The sequence below is a fragment of the Pundamilia nyererei genome, unplaced genomic scaffold (genome assembly GCF_000239375.1).
Source record: "Pundamilia nyererei isolate P.nyererei 1_Seehausen unplaced genomic scaffold, PunNye1.0 scaffold00078, whole genome shotgun sequence".
Lineage (NCBI taxonomy): Eukaryota > Metazoa > Chordata > Actinopteri > Cichliformes > Cichlidae > Pundamilia > Pundamilia nyererei.
In genome coordinates, this window is record NW_005187479.1 from 1,633,811 (window position 1) to 1,655,525 (window position 21,715).

At 40.4% G+C, this 21,715-nt stretch overlaps 1 protein-coding gene across 1 annotated transcript; it reads left to right on the forward strand.

The window, feature by feature from the left end:
- Positions 1-16,428: 16,428 nt before the first annotated feature.
- Positions 16,429-21,017, forward strand: fjx1 (four-jointed box kinase 1). Its single transcript, XM_005737669.1, has one exon. It carries the CDS (start codon positions 16,825-16,827, stop codon positions 18,121-18,123), a length of 1,299 nt encoding a protein of 432 aa, XP_005737726.1. The 5' UTR covers positions 16,429-16,824; the 3' UTR covers positions 18,124-21,017.
- Positions 21,018-21,715: the final 698 nt, after the last annotated feature.

Consider the following 21,715-nt stretch of genomic DNA (forward strand, 5'->3'; position numbering starts at 1 on the left):
ACAATATACCTCAGTTAGAAGTGAACTGCCTTCTTCAGAGTTAACCCAAGTTACTTGGATGAGCCAGGCATCTCTACTTTTGTCTCATCTGGTTAAAGGACTTTGTCCCAGAAGTTTAGTGGTTTGTTCAAACTCATCTTTGTAAACTGAAGCCATGCTTGCATGTTCTTTTGAGAGACAAGAGGCTTCCTTCTGGCCACCCTTCCAAATAAAGCATACTTCTTCAGGCTTCTTCTAATTGCACTACAATGAACTTCAACATTTAACATAGTAATTGCTGCCTGTGGAGTCTGAAATGTAGTTCTTGGGTTTTTTGCAGTTTCTGAGCTTTGCACGGTCTGACCTTGGGGTGAATTTGCCAGGAAATCTACTCCTGGTAAGACTGTAACATTGTGTTAACACACTTCAATGGTCCAGACCAGCAAACTGCCAAAACCTCTACTTTTACAGAGGTGGTCACACTTGCTGATGTTTAATTAATGGAGTGTATTTGATTAGCAAAACCTTGTTGTAACTTATTCTCTTGCTTCCTATAAAATCAGTAAGGTTGTAATTTGTTTTTTACAGGATTACTTAAATAAACTTTATTTAAATCAGGTTGCAAATACCCTTATTTGACACTTGAAAACAACAGAAAGGTAGCCAATGAAAACATTTTTTGTGTCTGTTTACCATTGCTTTTATTTTGTATCTATTTGGGTCTGCTGGGTGGGTGTGTTTATTTCTGCTGGATGTGACACTGGAATTGATTCATTTGTTGTTCTTTTCCCACATGGAAAGCTGCATGTGAGAGCCCTTGGGGAGCACAGATCAAACAACTCAGAGAAAGTGAATCAAATATCTCTGGCAGTTTCCTGAAACAGCAGGGCTTAAACCACAGAGTGCACACAAACTGTAGTCTATGTATTTCTTTGGTAGGAAAACTGAATAAAGACTGAAATGGAAATAGTTTGTGAAGAAAAAAGTATAACGGCAGTGGGATGAAGAGGGAAAAGTAGCAGAAGGAGGAAAGCAGGAGAAGAGAGTAAAAGGAAATGTATTTGCCTGAGTGCAGTTTCTATCCCCCTTCCACCACCCCTCTTCTGTTTATCCAGATGCATAATAGTTTATTATGTGAAACCCAAGGCTTTGATTGTAGAGACCTACTACAGCTGCAGTCTTCTCTCTCTAGAGAGCACACACTAGATGTGGTATTTAAATTACTATTTTTTTACATAAAGAAAATAACTCAAGTCTAATACTGAATAATACTGATTCTGCAAATCATTATAACACTTTTGTGTGTTTAAGACTCACCCAGCAAGAGTTATGTTTGAAAGCTGTGTATTATTTTAGTTATAACTCTGTATTTTTGTAGTTTTTTGTTTGTTTGTTTTTTAGAACAAACTATATATGGGTAGGTAACAGATAAACAGATTATCTGTGTTCTAGACAGTAACCTGTTCTGTGTCCACTGAATCCAAGTGACAAGTAAACGGGCTGAGATGGTTTAGATATGTGCAGAGGAGGGATAGTGGCAAAGTAGATTTAGTAGTCTGTCTCAGCTACCGCTGCTAACTCAGTCAGCTAATTTAGTGAAGCAGCTTCATTAGCTTATTCCATGTTAGCTTATTAACTGTTTGCTAACCGTATGAGAATGAGAACTGCTTTGCTTTGCTTTTCACCATAATGGCTTGGAAAAAAGACAAAACTAAAGAAAATTAGAATATTTACTGTGATACAAACGATGTCATTATTGGTCAACAGTGATGAAGACTGAGCCACCTGACAGCTGGTGTTTCTGGCTTTTCAATGAGTCTTTAATCCCACTTGCTCACATTTCAAAATCAAACCACGTGCAGTGGGCGGATCTTCATATGTGACTGGACATGAACAAAATTAAAAATCTAAAGGCCAGTTGATTGTTTTTACAGCTTGAAAATAATGCAGATTTTGTAATGTTTTTTTATTTTATTTATGTAATATTTCACAAAGAAATAAAATCAACCAAAAAGAGCAAAAAGAATTTGTTAAACTTTATGCATAATATTCGTGCAACAACCTGTGAGCAACCGATAAAAGACAAGAACATTTTACTTTTACTCTGTTGGCTTTTCTCAGAAGCTAAATAATGTCAGCTGTTACATCAGATCAAAGACAAATATCTTTTATGTTTGTTTATGATTGTTTATGTTTATGAGTAATAATATTTTTTTAAGTAGTAGGTACTTAATATGCAAAATATTTGAAGTTGATCAAAAATAATAAATTGAACTAACTCAAATGGAAGAAAATGTAAGATAAACTTAAGCTAATTGAGTTGGTAAGACTGTTTTTAAAAAGTTACATTACTTAAAAGTACTCTGAGTGTTTGGGTTTACAGTGCAGTAGAAAACATTTAAAATGTTTCCTTCTGTGCTATATCCTGTATAAATGTTTTGGAGTCTGAAACCACTGAAAAACTTTCAGTAAAAAAATAAAATAAAATTTGATAAGCTGATATGTTTAATTTCATTTTGGTCACACTGCCTGACAAACAGAAGCCTGCTCCATCCATCATGTTACTGTAGTCAAGGCATTTTCACAAAAGAAAACATTTTCTCATGACCTAAGTTTATTCTGAACTGCATTTTTCTCAGGTAGCTCCACAGTGATTGTTGTTTATGAATGCCCACAGCACATAGAAAAATCTCATTACCAAGTACATAAAGGAAGCAGTGTAATGGGGGTGCTTTTTCTAGGGGGCATTACGAGAATTCCCATGTTGGCTGCAGTTATGTTACTAAATCTGTTCAATGTTATTTGTAAAAGTTCAGTCTCAGACTGGTGTCTAATTGGTTTATTAACAGTAGCATTAACTTGTGTTTGAGGTCTGAGGGTTCTCGTGAGGTCAGACATTAGGAAGGTGTCTGACTACGGAGACATGTGGTTTTAATATGAGCTGATTTAATCATGACATCACATTTCATTTCTATGGTTACGCAGTGGACAAAGACAGCCCTCCCATCCCCCCAACAATTAACTGTCTGGCCTTATCATGTCCCAGCCTGCCATGTCCATTACCTTACTTTCAGTATGTGGAATTTAAGCCATCTGCTTCGCAGGTAGGCCAAGATGCCAGTAGGAGCTATTACGCAAAGCTAGTGACAATGTTTTCCAGTAGAATGTAATAATAAGGTGCAGTTTAGTAACTTAACACAGCAGAACAGTTTGAGGACATGACCTTTTAAAAATACACTCTCGTGTATTTGCTGAACTTTTTGTGAACTCTTTTAATGTTAAGCACTCTACTCTTCACAGCTGCTGTGAAGGAGCAGTGCCATTTCTGTTCTTTTCACTTATCGATCATTTCCTTTTTTATATAATATATATTCAGCTAAAGAATAGGTGAAAAGTAACCCATGGATATTATCACTACGAGGATGGATGGATGGATTAGTTAGCATTTTGAATGAATGAAGTGTCCTACCCATTTATATATGCTTATGTGTACATTTTCCTCTGTTTCCTCTCTGCTTGCATGAAGTCCATAAAGCCAATACTCTAATATCTGATCAACTACATGTGTGTCATACCAGATTCAGTGCTTTAATGTCTGTCAAAGTCTGATTCATACTTCAGTATTTTCCATGACTGAAATGCATACAAGCTATGTTAGACACATCTAACATACCTTTGACTCACACATTCTTACTTGTTGCGTTTAAGTCACTCTCCAAATTGTCACGGTCTGTTTTTGATTTACTTGAATCCATATTTCAGGTCAACATTTACACACAACTTTACATGAAGCTCTAAATCTGCCCTCTGCAGTCTCCACCCAGTGACGTTATACAGCTATAGCTGCTCTGTCTGTAAATGACAAAGACTTGGATTTCATCTTATTAATCCCAGAACAAAAGATCCATCTGTGGGATATTTGTAATAGCAAGGAACTACATTAAAGTTAATACCATTACAGCACACTTAGAGTCATCTATAGACAGAATGCTGGAAAGGTGGATGCCTGTCTGAGCATATGCATATGTTCCCATATGTGGGGGGGGGTTGTTGATTTTTTTGTTTTACTGAACGAGAACAAAGCTGAGCCGTACTGGTGATGTTTTTAAAAGAAGCAATTTATTTTAATGGAAAACAACACCATCTAAATTGTGGCATATGAAAAATATCTGCAAGCCTCAGCTTTCTGTGCTAACTCACGCAGAGCAGAATATAAAATCTGCTAGTAATTACTTATAAAGCAGCATTAAACATACTCTTTCGATCTTTAACTATTTATTCAAGATTTAAAAACTTGAAACCAGATGCTGTATATGCTCAAATAAGGGAAAATCTGGTGCAGCCTTAATAAGCTCTGGCTTTGGCTGAGCCCATTCATGTCCTTGGATGTGTTACATGTCATTAGATTTATATTATGTGAATATAGTGTGTGCTAGTGTGATACTAAGCATTAATTTTTATTATTACCTTATTCCCCTCTTTTTTTAATAACTTACAGAATTCTATCAATCAGATCACCTCATCCCTCATTTTAATTACTAAAGCAAAGATGCTTCTTTTTAATAATAAATCTTTAGCTTACTAGGTTTCCACAAGGTCACCTTGTCTTTCTGCGCTCTGAGAGGGAGTTGTCTCTCAAAGAGCCGTGCGCCATCATCTAAATGGCTCTCAAGATCATAAATCCTGTCCGGTTAAGTTTATAGGAAGGCTGAAGACGCTCTCTTCTGATCATAGTTTCATGTCGTGACAACTGAATTATTGAATGGGGAAGAACAACCGGAGCTGGTGGCAGTAGCACTGGAAGCTTATCCAGTAATTGCAGACAAAGCTCTCCTGCTTGGAGAGCTGGGATAAAGAAAAATAAATAAATTAAAAGAAATCATATAATGGAAATCTCAGAGGGACATGCAAGGAGAGAAAGAAGGAAAGTTTGGCATGCCGAAGGAAGGAATCTATTCTTGGCTCCAAGTGGGAATTTTGAAGTCTCTCTGACATCTCTGCCTTTTGCATTAGACAACTGCATTTCCTTCCCTTCATCTGTGTTTCCCTGGAGTGACCTTTGTCGTGTCATTGCCACTAAATAATAGCCACACAACTGTCTCACGCTGAGAGTTTGTTTTGGTGTGCCATGGAAACAAGGTTTCTGTTTTTATCCCCTTCCTGTCAGTGCACTCAGTGGAGCACCAAGTCTATGCCACTACGGTGGAAATAATTTGGTCAGCGAGATACAGGGGAGGCAAGAGAAAGGAGAGGCCAGACTCAAAATGTGAGGCTGAATGAGGTCAGCATGAGACACCACAATTGGAACCACTAAGCTACTTTAAAGTGAACCACAGCAACCCAGAACCCATTAAGAGAAAGCCCAACATTTAACAGCACCTCCTCTCCAGCTTTGCTGCTTAGAGAGCAGTTTTTCCTTCTGATCTCTCAGTGTTTTGTTGTCGGTTTCCATTGGTTATGGTGCTTGAAGAGTCTCCAGACAGGAGCTCGTGATGTCAACATCTTCTCAGTGGCATAATTTGGATTTTATGTAAGGAATGGAACAACTGACAAGAGGAATTTAGATTTTTATAAAATATAACCTCTTATTGGGAAAAAGAAACAGGTGCTACCAGTCAGGGGGTGAGGTATGGACATGAAGCTATGCACTCTCAACACTTGATCTGTCGTGTGTATTTATAGAGGTATTAATTTGGCATTATGTTTTATGGGCGGGTTTGTTGCTTCGCAGCCATCATCATAACAGTGGACCAGGTTGGTATCTTTTTTCACTGAGCTAAATATGAACCTACCATGTATCATGCAAGAGCACACTTAAAGAGATTTAGCATAGGGAGAAAAATATTATCTCTGTGCTTACACACAGATATTCTACTATTATACCATAAATTATGACTTTCATCCACCTAATCACTGTTGCAGTCCAAGCACATCACAAACAATAGCAACAGCACACCTTAATGGGAGCAGTCTCCTTCGGCAGGTTAATGAACTATGCCACGTCCCAGAAAGTGCTCCGAAGCAACCAAGAACATGACACAGAGCACAAGGCGTTGACCCGGCTTTCAAATGCACCAAATTTCTGATGTGCTGGAACAAGCCTGATCCAAAGAGGGCCCACCCACTCCAACACCTAGCCCAAAGGATCCATTAGCAACATCCCATTCCCAAAATCATACACAAGAAGAAGTGTTCTTGTTGCCATTGTTCTTTCATACAATATACATATATACACACCTTTTCATTTAATGTTTTTTTTTTTTCATGTTTATTTACATTGTAGATTTTCACTGAAGGCATCAAAACTAAGAATGAACACATATGGAATTATGTAGTAAACAAAAAGTGTGAAATAACTCAAAACATGTTTTATATTTTAGATTCTTCAAAATAGCCGCCCTTTGCTTTAATTACTGCTTTGCACACTCTTGGCATAGCTCGATGAGTTTCATTAGGTCATCACCTGAAATGGTTTTTCAACAGTCTTGAAGAAGTTCCCAGAGATGCTGAACACTTGTTGGCCCTTTTGCTCTTGATTGGGTTTAGGTGAGGTGACTCTGGAGGCCAGGTCTATCTGGCACAGCACTCCATCACTCTCCTCCTTGGTCAAATAGTCCTTACACAGCATGGAGGTGTGTTTGGGGTCATTGTCCTTTTGAAAAATAAATGATTGTCCAACTAAATGCAAATGGGATGGGATGGCACGTTGCTGTAGGATACTGTGGTAGCCACCTTGGTTCAGTGTGCTATCAGTTTTGAATAAATTCCCAACAGCAAGGCATCCCCATCACACCTCCTCCTCCATGTTTCATGGCGAAACCATGCATGTAGAGTTCATCTGTTCACCTTTTCTGCGTTGCATAAAGAGGTGCAACCAAAGATCTCAAATTTGAACTTATGAGACCAAAGCACAGATTTCCACTGGTCTAATGTCCATTCCTTGTGTTTCTTTGCCCAAACAAATCTCTTCTGCTTGTTGCTTTTCCTTACTAGTGGTTTCTTAGCAGCTATTTGACCATCAAGGCAAGATTCACACAGTCTCCTCTGAACAGTTGATGTAGAGATGTGTCTGCTACTGGAACTCTGTGTGGCATTTATCTGGGCTCCGATCTGAGGTGCTGTTAACTTGTGATTTCTGAGGCTGATGACTCGGATGAATTTTTCCTCAGCAGCAGAGGTGACTCTTTGTCTTCCTTTCCTGGGGCAGTCCTCATGTGAGCCAGTTTTGCAATGTTCTAGACTGACTAACCTTCAGTTCTTAAAGTGATAACGAACTGTCGTTTCTCTTTACTTTGATCATTGGTTCTTGACATAATATGAATTCTAACAGTTGTCAAATAGGGCCATCAGCTGTGTACCAACCTGACCTTTAAACAACACAACTGATGGTCCCAACCCATTAAGAAGGTAAGTAATTCCACAAATGAACCCTGACAGGCACACCTGTCAAGTGAAAACTATATCAGGTGACTACATCATGAAGCTCACTGAGAGAAGGCCAAGGGTTTGTAGCGCTGTCAACAAAACAAAGGGTGGCTACTTTGAGGAATCTAAAATATAAAACAATTTAGAGTTATTTATCTTTCTTTTTTTTTTGCTACACAATTCCATATATTTATTAATATATATATTCATATATTTGATGTTGTCAATGTAGAAAGTAGTCAAAATATAGAAAAACCATTAAATGAGAAGGCATGCCCAAACTTTGACTGGTAGTGTATGGACATGTCCACTCTTTTTCTGTTCTTATCTTTGCAAAATAAATAAATAAATAAGGAGCACAATAGCTTAAAGAGCAACTGTGTTCTTTAAATCAGTTTCTTGAGATACATGTGTGCAGCGGCCTCGTGTGGCCAGACAGGAAAGTGCACAGTATGCTTGTACTCGAGGGAAAAGTGTGTGTATATTCAGTGTGTACGTTCAGTTACAATGTAGTAATTCAGGAGAGGAACTAGTGCCGTGTCTACACGTAACAGACAACTTAGAAAAATAAACTATTTTAAATTGTATGTTACTAACAGACTATAACCTAAACATTAAAAAAAACTCATAGCGTTTCCGATTTCTTTAGTTAAATCATCTAATAGAATTTTTGGACAATGAATGTTATTCCCAAAGACCTAGTAAATAAAAATCTATATACATAAAACATAAGAAAAAAAATTGTGTCAAATAAGTCCTTAAAAAAGAAGAAAAAAAACCTTCGGAAACTGGAGGAGTGGGGAACAATAGGCTCTCCATTCTCCACTCAGAGGCTTAAAACTGAATATGCAGATGAATGAACAGGGATAAACGGCTGAGCTATACAAAGTTCTAGAAAAACCTGACTGAAAATCAGTCATGTTGACTCCAAATTAATACATTTGGAGGTCATCAAGAGAGAGGCACAGCAGTAACTGTCTGCATGTATCTATATAACATGGTGGAGACTCTGTCATATTTTGGGACAGCATTTCAGCTAGTCTCTGTCGTTGTGTCCTTGGGCAAGACACTTCACCCGTTGCCTACTGGTGGTGGTCAGAGGGCCCGGTGGCGCCAGTGTCCGGCAGCCTCGCTTCTGTCAGTGCGCCCCAGGGTGGCTGTGGCTACAATGTAGCTTGCCATCACCAGTGTGTGAATGTGTGTGTGAAGGGGTGGATGACTGAGTGTGTAAAGCGCTTTGGGGTCCTTAGGGACTAGTAAAGCGCTATATAAATACAGGCCATTTACCATTTTACCATTTTGGTGTTGGGGATCTTGTGAGAATTCATTAAATTATGAAACTGGTGGAATTAAAAGTACTATTAAAAGTTAAAAGTACTATCATGGATTGATTGACAACAGCTTCATATGTTTTTAACATTACAGTCATCCCAAACATACCTGCATACCTGGGTAGAAAAACACATAATGGCTTCCCCAGAAACTGCACCTCAACATTGTACAAAAAGTGTGGGATTTTGACTGAAAATGGAATCAAAGGCAGCCAGTATCCAAGGAAAAGCTTTGGAATATTCATCAAGAAGCCTGCAGAACTATTCCTAAATAAATAACAACACACCTCAGGCCTGAACTCAGAGAGTTCTCACTGTGTTGAAGAATGAAGGTGGCAATACCAAATATTGACTTTCAAGCTTGTTAGAATTGTACAAACTGTTTTTTGTTTTCAGTATATACTGTATTTCTACTTATGTTTGCACATCTTCCAAAAAATTACTGCACGTATTTCACATTATCCTAGTAAAATATGAAGAATATGAAATGATTTCAAGGCCACCATTATTTAAATAAAAAGCAAGGCACATTTGGAGCATCTGTATTATATTTGTAATAAAACTGACATAACAGAAAGAGACAGACTGTGCTTGCGAGAGAGAGAGCCTGGTCAATTAAAAAAAAAACAAAGGATCTGTGAGAACAATGAGGCATAATTAACACATCTAAAATCTAAAAATGAATCTAACAAAGAACAAAAAGTGTGAGAACATGTGTAAGTTGCTGAAAAAAATGAAATTGCACTTCTATTTTCTAACGTTCGTACCTCTGCACTTGTAACTGTTGGTGTCATTCTACTATTTAACTTCAAAAGACCTTTGATCTTCACATGTGTTGTCTCTCACTGCAAACTTTGGAGAGAAAACTCCATAATGTTAAAAGGCTAGATCTAAATGAGTAAAATATCAGAAGATCACTTATCTATCATTGATCTTGGATCAAAATATTTTAAGACTTTTAAGACTTTAATCAAAAAAAGCACCATGATCCTGATAAACCCTGCTGATAGCTGAGGATCTGTTTCTCCCTAAAGTTATCCTTACAGACCTGTTACATCATGTGTTGCTCATGCGGATGTCTAAGCTCTTACAGTGCAGGCAGCTGAAGCACAGAGCGTGCAACATCGGCTGTGGTCTGACTGAGCCTTCTGATGTTGATGCAAATATATTGTTTTCTCATCACTTACTCGGTTGTGACTGTGACAGCAAATTGACAAAAATGCTGCAAATAATCTCAAAGCATGACCATAGAAAAGGACATTTCAGATGTCTAAATTGTGCAAATTGAGTCACCAGTGTGGATGAGACTTAACTTATTGGTAGAATGCCACTGTGTCACTGAAAAAGTGTTTAAAATTAATTTATGAATACATTTTAAGACAGAAGCAGCTGCAAAAGTAAGCAAAACCCCCCAGAACACCAAGCCAATACTGAACTCAGCAGTAAACTGATATATTTTTTTAAAGCACTTGAATTCTTAGCAACAGCATGTTAGTGTGTTGATATAAATATGAGTACAAAATAATTAATGTCCATCACAAAAATGTGTGTGTTGCTGTTAATCATCAGGGCCTCTAGAGGGAGTCAGAGCCTGCAAATCTATTTATTTCTTCTCCAAGAAGATGAGATCAATCTCAAGTAGCCCATAATAGGCCAACAGGAAATGTAGGGTGTTTTATTCTATTTATTTATTTTTTATTTTATTGTAACTTCTGCAGCAACATCACAAAAACCAGATCAAGGAGAGAAGAAGAACCAACATCAGCTTTTGCATTACACAGAAAACACATCCCATCATTCCTACTTCCATCTGTTATGGAACATATTGATTTGCCATTGCAGGCAGAAAAGCAGAATCACAATTTTGACTAAATGTCAGAGCGAGAGGGATGTAAGCACTAGGCACTGGACTGGAACGGGGCACCTTAACTAATTACTCTGATCTTATTTTCTTATTTTTATTTCCAAGCCTTGCGTGAGAGCTGTTTGATCAGTTCTCCACTTCTTTATCAGCAGCGAGCCACTGTGAATACCCACTGTGCTAAATTATTCAATTGGGCCTGCTTTGTTGTTAATAGCAGTGATCATTCTTCTTTAAACCACATAATGTATGTGCTGACAGCCAGCAGTGATACAAACCTGTCCTGAGGGACACAAATCTATCAGTGGTGGGTGCTATCAGCTACATTAGTGATTCCCAGCAGCAGTGAAGCATAGGCAAGTAAAATACACTGAGCATCAAGGCCTGTGGAAAAGACTCGCTCTGCAAGGCCACAGCCATAAATGATCAGGCTTTCACTCCATAGCCAGCTACAGAGAAAATTGCCAGCATTTTGAGCCTTCTCTTCGTAGTTTAAAATGACAAAAACGATCTAACATCTCTTTCAGTTCTACCAAATATTTGTTGATGCAGCACATGTAAAAATATAGAACAAAGATTACAAGATAACAGTAAAGGGATTATTCCTGATTTAGACATCCTGTGCTGTGAAAAGTCTCACAAAACCAGCCAGTCCTTTGAGTCAAGTTGCAAACAGCCTATAATGCATGCTAATTTAGAGCAGAGGACTGAGCCAGCTTTGAGAAAGGTTTTCCATAGTCTTGTTGGCCTTGCAGCACTTGCCTGCTAGCCTTTTCCATGTGGCTTGTTTGCCTACCCTCCCCCACTAGCGTCCTGTCAACACTACCAGCCTCATGGGTAGAAAAAAAAAGGTCAAAATGCAAAGGGGTCAAGCTCGTGCCCGGGTATTTGGCCTTTTCCCTCTCTTAATGCCCCAACAGTACTATTACTACAGCTGAGGAACCATAAAAACAAGACTACCACTGGGAAACGCAAAACATAAGGTTGAAATAACAGAAGCTTTTTCAGATGTTACTGACCACAAGGTTTGTATTCAACTAAAGTATGTGCCTAATGTGCCTTCATTGAATCTGGCAGTTTGTGATCAGCAGATCTGTGGCAACCTCACACATTGGTAGCATATTGCAATTTTTCTTTCTGCCCAATGTCCAGCTGCTACATCTAATGTGTATTTTGAGGTGACAAGATGAAATAAATGTGCAAGCTATAGTTACTGTGTAAGCATCTATGTGTGTTTGCAGTGTGCTCCATATGGTAAATTAATAACATTACAGATCTGCACTGTCCTGTGGACTTTAGCCTTTGAATTTGAGCTTAAATAAGTAATTGAAAACACTGTTTGTACTCTATCTGGAGTACAGATTAGAAAAAAAATAACTTAATTTGGACTTTTTCATGATGTGAAATAAATCATGTTAATATGCATATCTGGATGCATCAGTTTAAAACGAAATGTGACTGTGTCCCCTCCTCTCTCTGTGTAAGCTTGGGCCATATGCTGAAAAGGTCCCATGTTTTTCATTAGTGGTTGCTTTAAACTGGTTTGAAATCCTGGGAGGGTGGGGAGGAGTTAGGAGAGAAGATGCATTTAGACCGCTGCACTCTTCCCTCACACATGCAGCAGATTCATTCCAGTGTGATATGAGAGCAAGCACTTCACGCTGTTTGCCCATTAAATTTGAAGCTGCTAAATTTTTCGCTGAAATGCTAGGAAGACATTCAACCTCCATCTCTAATCTTAACTGACCATATGACCCCCTCGAGCACTGGGGAGGGGAGGGGAACCAGATCGCAGCATCACATGGTGCATTTCATCTGAAAAAATACCAAGGCTTGGAAAGTCATGACTTTGTAAATAATGATCAGATGTTCCTAAACCCTCCTTTTAGCCAATTGAAAGGCGGACCTCACCACAAGGCACTGAGCACACTTGAGTCAATAAGCCAGTTAGCAGAAAGGAAAGAAAAAGAATTCAATTCTTGACTTATTTAATAGGGGATTTGGCATGGCAGGTCAGAGGGTGTAATCCAGGAGATTGGACACTGATTCTTTAATCAAGTGGCTCCACAGTACATCTCCTTCCTCCCCTCCTGATTTCACTCTTGTAAGAGGGTCTCCCTTGTGTAGCGCTGAATTTCAATGGCCCACTCCTCTGCTCGTTCAAATCTCCCCTCTCTAACTTCTGCTGCATGGAAGCCGGGCGGAGACGAGGGTGCAGTACATGAATAACCCAACCATCTTTTCTTCTGTGACTACTGGATAAATTCAGCATTTATTAACAATAACCCATTCATTATTAGCAAATGGCAACCAACCACTCTTTTAAAAACCTTGGGCCTGTGTATCAGGAAATTGGCAAAGGCAGGCTAGCGAAACTGCAGTGAATAGTGGAAAAAAGGCAGCCGTTTGGTGGCTGTGTGCCATGTTCAGCAATGCAGTGGATCGCTTGTTGTAGCAACAGCTTCAGTTTGATTCTGCACAGGCTACTTGTTTCTGCTCACTCCCTGTACTTCTGTCTAAATGAAACCACGAGTGAAACTGCTTTTAAAAATGGCATGATTCTGGGAAGACTCTAGCCGAGAATTAAGACCAGCAACATCTGCCGGCTAATTGAAGTCAGGATAATCTGCTGACGATAAAATCAATTTTGGGCAATGTATGCAGAATTCCAAAGCATTACTTGAACCAAGTACTGAGAAGATCTGTGTCTCCGGTACATAAAATAAATGTGTTATGTCTCTCTGAAGTATTCATTACAATACTCTGCAAAAATATTCTATATTAATGTGATGGGAGAGAAAGAGAAGACCATGTTGGGTTTCTTGAACAGATAAAAATGTGCCTCCTCCTGGATTCAAAGCTAGTATTGACACCTCACATATACATATACATTACATAATCACGTGAGCCTCTAATCCCCTTGGTATTATCTGCTCCACTCTCTTCTTTAGAATAAACACTTGTAAGCATACATCCACATGCAGACATCTCTGCACATACATAAACCAGGAGACACAAATTCATCCCCATGGATCTCCTCCGCCCTGTCCCCAAATCCCAGAGCATGAGTAATTGTAAGGCCTAGTGAAATAATCGTAGCTTTCAACACTAATGGAAGTCCTGCACATTCATTATTCAGTCCAGGAAACAGAGTGCCACAAAGTGTCAAGGGACCCATGAGTTATTACTCAGCATGAACAACCTAAGACTACGGGGGAAGTGATAGAAGCTCACTGCACTCTCTCTTCCACTGTCTCCGTCCCTTAATATCTCCTTTCCCTCCCTGCGTCCATCTGCGCTGGCAGACAGGCACCACACAGGCACCACGAGATTGTATCACAGCTGTGGCGTTGTCAGGCGACTAGTGATGGGTGTACTGTGTTGCTGCAGACAGAATGACAGACGGTCTGAGCTCTCCCGTGTCACTGCGGCACTTGACTACAGACAGCCATGACCAAGGGGAGAAAAGGTTTCCATAAGTTACAGCCCCCCCGGGACTGCTGTGGGAGGAATGCAGCAGCAGGGGGCATGACAGCAGTGGGATGTCTGTGTGTGCGTGTGTGTGGAAGAGGGTGGGGGATGGGGGTGTAATGAGGAGAGAGACATAGGGGTTAGGTGACCTGCAGATAACACATAGCAAGAAAACAGATAGGTTTGATATGTGAACATGCCCACACTTGTGCTCGGGAAAAGCGACACCAAGAGCCAGCCATTACTGTTAGTCCACACTCCTTTTAAGTAACAGCCATCAGACAGAATTCCAGCAATGCACTTAAGCCTTCTTCATTTTCTATGTCTAGACACTGAAAGTCTTAAATCTTGCTGTTACTCACTTTTCACGTGGAACTGAAGGGAAGTGGCAAGGTGGTGAAGGATTGTTATGACTGGAGATCAAAGAGAGAGATATTTCAAACTACTTCAAGGTACCCTTTCAACGTAATTATAAAGTTGTATATATTTAGCAAACCTGCTGAGTGCCCTAACTATCTGCAATCTTGAGCAATTGGCGGCATGCAATTAAGAAAGGCTAATTTGTTCTACACAGCAGGTGGAAAAGCCTCACTTTTACCAGGAGTGACTCTTTTGTCAACATGTCAGAAAAAACAGAAAAAAAACCCTAACCCTCGTACCACTCACCGCTACACAAACCATTTATTGAGACTGTTGCATTCATTATTTCCTCTTTGCTTGCACAGAATCGAGAGGTTTTTCAGTCTCTCTCCACACTGCTCCATCAAGCTGCAATGCAGAATCAAACATGCTCTCAGAAAGGAAATTATCCTGCTGATGTTAATGAAAGCACACAAGAAGCATGTCCCAATCAGAATCATTTCGCCTGCCTGTCTGTAGGAGTTTTTCTTCTATATAGGATTATAAAAGATAAATTAGATTTATTTATTTTATTATTTTGTAATTCACTATTTCTCTGTTCAAGCTATGATATAATATGAATGTCAGTGGAGATAAGAGTTTAAGCGCTCTGGGCATTTCGAGCATACATTAGTGGACATCAAGTTTACTGGCTGTAATTGAGTATTCTTGTCCGTGGCTGTCTTTTCGACTCAGGCGATTTAGCATGCCAGCATGTTGCTATAAAAATGACCCAATTAATTTGATTAGGAAACCAAGGTTCAAGATACAGAGAGTGAAAACATGAGTGGAATGGTATAGGTTGCAGTGGGATGTTAATGAGAGAGAATATTAGTGAGGGAGAAGTGTATAAAGGAGTTTATGTGCACGCATGTTACATCTGGTTTAAGAAAAACCGTGAACAAAGAGCAAACACGCAGGGGTTCACTTTAGTGTGCCTTTGGTGTTCATAGGAGAATGGTCAAATGCTTAGCAGCACAAATTGAAATAACTGTGCTCTTTTTAAATATTCATCAAGAGTGCAAATTATTAAAAATACTGGAATAGTGTATTTGTATCCGCTATGCATAACTGAGCAAGTCTTATCTGCTAATAAGGACTTGGCCTTCTCTTAAGGGAATATTGTTAAAACTGTATGTTATAGAAACTGGGGGAACTGTAGCGCAATTGAATTAAAACAGAATGTAAAAAATGGGCTCAAATTGTTTATTACTTGTGATTGCATTGTTCTTAAAGAAGGAGACTGCATTTGGCTCCCAACAAACTGCTTGAGTCAATAAATTGGAATATACTGAATCCTTTGCCAGGCTTTTCGTTTAAGTATCTGCTTTTTGTGTTACTCTGGCTCTTGGCAGAGAGGCAATCAAATCATCGTGATCAGATCATTTGGTTTATTTGTTCATATATTGTTGCTTAGTTTGTGTGCTCTGGAACAAAGAGTCTTGTGGCCAATGTAGATATAGATACTCCAAAAAAAAGCGTTAAAGCTGAAATTCAGTACTGCCTTGACTTTAATCTGAAATCTGCTGAAAAATACAAAGTAAAACAACAAAGTAAAATATGATGACACGACTTAGTGGTTTCTCTTATTCATAATGACTCCTTAACGGACATAAATTAGAAGATAAATTCGAAAACAGTGAAAAATGCTATGCAAAAAGAGTGAGGTCTGCAAACTCTCTCGCCTGGACTCCATTCTTGTCTGCCTCGCTGATGCAAGCACAGCATACGGAATACGAATGTATTAAAATGCGGAGTATTTATACTCTGGATATCAATTATCATAATGGCTACCTTTTTTGTAATAACACACAATCGTCTGACATCACACAAACACATAAAACGCACAGCGGTGCACTTGCTCCGCTCCTCTTGGAACCCTCCTTCCCACGATCCGCCCACCATCTCGGGACTAAAGTCACGTGTCTCACCGCCTAGTGTGTCTCTGCTAACCGACTCCACCACAAATCAAACTCACCCAGCGCCCGGTGGAGAGATAAAGGCAGATGGGAAAGAGTGTGGCGTGCACGCACAGAAAGCCCTTACGACGCCAGTGGACTGTAACGGAGAACGTCCAATAGCGGCTATCGGGGTGAAGCGAAATGCGCTCATTTTTTTTCCCATAGAGTAGGAATATGACAAGGCGTGTGAACAGGACGGGAGATGAGCTTCACACAGTTTCGGAGACCCTCTTCTCCTTGTGATCTTACCCAGTACGCCTTTGAGCCGCAGGGCTTCGGGCGTGTAGAGGACAGAAAGCGCACCGCACAAAGCCGCTCCAGCTCAACTGCGGATCGGAGAATTTTTTTTCTGCCTGTATCTTATTAAAATCTGCTGGAGTACTGTGTGCCAAGAGGAATGGTGGCCGTCACCATGAGGGTTCTTTCAGCGAACTTGTTTTCTCTGCTTCTCCTGTGCGCCCTCGCAAGTGTTTTCTACGTCTGGAGCGCACTGGAGGACCGTTTGGAGCGACACAAACGGAGGTTCTCAGTACCAGGTGCAGGGTCCTTTCACCAAGCTCTCCCAGTGGACCTTTCAGCCAAAACTTTCCGTGCATTGCTTGCTGTCCCAGCGGCACAGAGACTGCACTTTGGAGACAGACTAAAGACTCGCCTCAACCTCACCAATCAACCTGTCTCTGCAGGAAATCGAGATTACAATATGAATGGGGATAACAAGAGGTCAGCCCCGCGGGAGGGCCCGGTCAAGTTGTCCCCATTGGAAGACGGAATATTTTGGAACGAATGGCTGGAAGATACCCTTCCTGCGGGATTCACGGAGGAATATGCTCTGGCTTGGCAAAAGAAAGCGAGGACGTACCGGGTGGTGAAGCTGGAGCCGGGATGCGGCAGGATATCCAATCAGCTTGCCACGTTTGCAGACGGGACCAAAGCTTGTGTGCGTTACGGGATAAACGCGGACCAAGTGCAGGGTGAAACTTTGACTTATTACCTTGCACGTTTGCTTGGCATCACAAACCTGCCCCCTCTCATACTGTCCCAGCTGGACAGTGACAGTGAGCAATGGGAAAGTGTGAGGACGCGGATAGATGGTTTACAGTGGAATGACCGAGCCGTGGTTTCTCTAACTCAGTGGATCTCCAACCTGACAGGGGTCATCACACCTGCGCCGCTGAGACAGGAGAGCAGCGGGCTGCATCCTGCGCTCAAGGAGCTCTGGAACAAGACAGCGGTGGAGCTGCTGGAGCTGATGCAGTGGACAGACCTGATCGTATTAGACTACCTGACGGCAAACTTTGACAGGCTCGTCAGCAATTTGTTTAGTCTGCAGTGGGACTCCCGTGTAATGGAGAGAGACACGAACAATCTCCTGAAAACCCCTCGCGGTGACCTCGTATTCATAGACAACGAGGCCGGATTAGTGCACGGGTTTCGAGTGTTAAACATGTGGGAGAAATATCACAATACAGTCCTGAGCTCTGTGTGCGTGTTTAGAAAAAGGACCACGCAGCGCGTGGCAGAGCTGCACACGCGCAGAGACTCCAGGCAAAGGCTGCTGGAGCTCTACAGAGACAGCGAGCCTTTGTCTCAGGAATTAGGATTTCTCTCAGATGAGCACGCCGGTGTTCTCCAGGACAGGATAGACAGATTATATACACACATTGTGCATTGCAAAGGAAAATACGGCCAGCTGTGAACATTCAGCATGCACAGGTGATGGATTTGTTGTCTGCCTGCACAGTAATGAGCTTTGCAAACGCAGCTGGCACACCTGTGCTAAGCTGATGCGCATTACACAGAAAAAAATGTCTTGAATATCCAGCTGAACTACCTCCTGTGAATAGAATGTGTTTCCTAGTTTATCAATGAATCAGTTTGACACGTTTATAAGCTGAGATATTCACTGTTCGCCTCACTGTGAAGAATGACCCTGTCTTTACTTCACCCCTCTGATGTTCACCTGAATATGACTAAATGTAAAGAGTAGACTATGCGTGGTGGGTATCATAAACTACCCCTTCATGTGCGGTTTGGATTGTTGATTTATGTTCAATAATCCCAATGATAAACTCCTAAGCCTTAATGTAAGTTGACTCTTGAATATTGTATTTCTGTTGACGTTCAGCTCGCTCTTTTAGAGAAGATCTTTTGCACACACATTGCCAGCACCTGCACTCTTGTAATTGTGTTTGGATAGCGTACTTAGCCTTAATTTCACAGGTGGAGCATATTCATTTGTGCATTTGTCTGATGTAAATACTGTCTGCCAACCTGTTTTGGAAATTTGATGCTAAACTAATTTAATGTGCTTTTTAACATTCCAAAAAACTCTTGTTTTTTTTTTTATAAATATGCTGTAATTTAACTTCTCTGTTAATGCGTATTTTGTATGCAGTTTGTTCTTAACTGCCTTATTAGAACGCATCAAATATTTACCTATTTTGTGTGGAGTGCTGTTTTTTTTTTCTTTTTTCCTTGTTTTTGAAGCCTCTGTTGCCTCTGTACTTTCCCATACAGTGCTCTCATTGTACTGTAGAAATATCTTGCACTGGCACACTTCCCCAGGAGCCATTCTGTCAGCCACAGGCACGCTACAACAGGCGTCTCTAATCCCCTTTATAATCTCACCCAGAATGATGAACTGAAGGAGACGAGTGACATTATTTGACATCATTTGAAAAGGAATTTGCTGTTCCCTAACTATATTATGACATTTCATAGCTATACCGTATATTGCAGAATATTTTTCGCATAATATAAATTGGTCAACCTATAAGCAGTCTGCCTTACTGGTTGCATGTGCTGCATGTGCTGTTAATGAGTGTTTTGCCCTCAGTGGAGAGACTTGTTTACGGCTTTTTATGGGTTGGAAATGTAACCGTGAAAGGTTTTCAAGAGAAAAACCTCAAGGCCAGCTGCGTTATTTCGCTGTATAGTCTGTGCTGTCACTTTACATCAGCACATAATTTTTTAAATTTGAACCTTATAGAGCCATACTTTTCTTATTCGTTCCACTACAGGCCTACTTCTGTGTCTGATCTCTGGTTCCAGACTTATGAGCACATCTAAGGGAAAGACAGTGATCAAACTTTTGACAGACTAATTCTTTCCAGCCTTTTGCTATCCTAGAGCCCATCTGGTTTCTTTTAAAATTTCTTTATATATGTTCAACTCCAGGACACGCCACAAACTGTTTGCGCGACTCCACGAAGAGAGATGAATGCACCTTGTAAAATAGTGGCTCGATCTTTGTACTTATACTTTATTTCATGGTTTACGGCATGTTTCAGTGAATTGTTCTTCTGCCTGCTAGGTCACTGCATAAAGGGAGACAGGCAGCAAAAGTGTAAATAGGTGTAACTGGAGGCATTCTGCTGTGCTTCAGCTGTAATAGGGACTTGGGGATCAATATGTGCACTGACTGGTGTGTAGGCGAAAGAAGGTCATGTTAATGTGCTGCCTTTTCAGTTAAAATAGGAACATGTGTTTCAAGGCCCTTGCAAAATCTACACTTGCAGCTGGGTATGGTGCTCCAGGCATGTCTGTTAATACCAAACTCTGCAAAGAGATTTACAACCGGCTGCAGGCTCTGGGGATTAAAAACAATGCAAAGCTAAGGTCTGCATGTCGAAGACAGACTTGTGACCTTTCCTCCTTTCTTGCCTCGCATGATTTCCCCTTCCGTATTCCATCCACACCATGCCCATCTTTTTGTGCATCTGTCTTTGCTCTTAACATCACTGTCAGCTTCATTTATTACCTAAATTGAAAATGAAAGTTTCATTTTCCTAATTAGTTTTTTTGTGGATTCCTTTGCACAAGAAAGTCATTTTTTAACCCGGGTTTCCTGCCAGCTGTAATCACACTAATGGGGTATTTCAAAGAGGTTGTTGAAACACCCTTAACTGTTCACATATGTTCTTCCTTCACTCTTACCGCCTTGCTTATTTCAGATAACCACACAGACTTCATGAGGTCTTTTTTTTCCCCCACCCAACACCAACAAAATCTTCATACAGATAAGTTTGTGTAGTTGTGTAATGAATGCAATTCGTCCTAGCTTGTGGCATCAGTGCAGCAGATTATTTTACTTACAAGTTAATACGTGTCAGTTTTCTTCTGTTTCCTGCAGATGTGTTCGTTTTTTTTCTGTGTAAGTACAGACAGCCAGGGGCTAACAGCATGCCCGAGCACAGACCCCAGGTACTCGAGCCAATCTTGTTCTTCTTTGTGCAAATTTCAAACATTCCTGAGGAGCTGAGGGAGGATCATCTCCACAGACACACCAGCACACACAGACACTTCTCAGGCACTGAAGCGTCCCAGCTGTGTACACAAACCGCTGTCAACGTTGACTCAGATCCTTTTTCATCTTTTAAAAAAAAAAAAAATTACAGCATGCTACATTTTATTAGGAACAGAAAGACATTTCAGTAGATGCTAATTATTGTTGCTTTCTTGCTGTAAGGTAAGTGAGAGTCTAGTCAGTTTGGCGTCAGGAGGCTATACAGCCACAATCTTATTAACTAAAAGGAAAATCTACTTATCAGCTCTTCTAAATCTCACAAATAAACCTTTTACTGTATCTTGTCTACTGAGTCCATATACATTAAAGAAAGAGTAAAATGATGTGACTGTGCTGGTTTAATAAGATTTAAGATTAAGTTTTTCTTTTGGCCAAGAGGAGTGACTCCTCCAAATTCTCAGCCAACTGCCTGGCAAACCTATGGCGACAACAAGACTATGACAACACCTGCCAAGAAATATTCTGGCACACACTACCCTGTAAATTTGCTTGTTGTTTCTACACTTGTTGAGCTGTGCATTTAAGAGTAAAAACAAGGCGTAACATATCAGATACTGAGTTCTGGAGTTATTTAATAGACTTTAGATGTTTTTTCTATTTTATTTATTTCAAGAAAACAGGACTGCTTTTGTCAGACCTTGCCAAAAAAAAAGAGCATTTTCCCAGACACTAGGTGACAAACTGACTGGTGGCCCATGAGTGGAAGAACACAACTTGCATTGTTTCACAGCTACACAGTACAAGGAACTTCCTGCGCATGACTGAATGATTTCATTATGAAACTCAGGAAGAGTCACTTAGTCACAGCTGAGTGGATTCGGGCCACGATGGTTAAACTGGGGGGGGTGTTGGGGCAACGACTCGAGGGCCTTTGACAATGCAAGCACTGGACATGCAGGCTGTGGTGTGCCTGAAGAGCTGGCACAAAGACTGAATTTGTCCAATCCAGGGCTGGAAGTGCGAGGCCAAAGGCTTTGTGCAT

What these genes read in the sequence shown, in the direction of transcription:
- fjx1 (XM_005737669.1), top strand. Translation starts at nt 16,825, where the DNA reads ATGGTGGCCGTCACCATGAGGGTTCTTTCAGCGAACTTGTTTTCTCTG.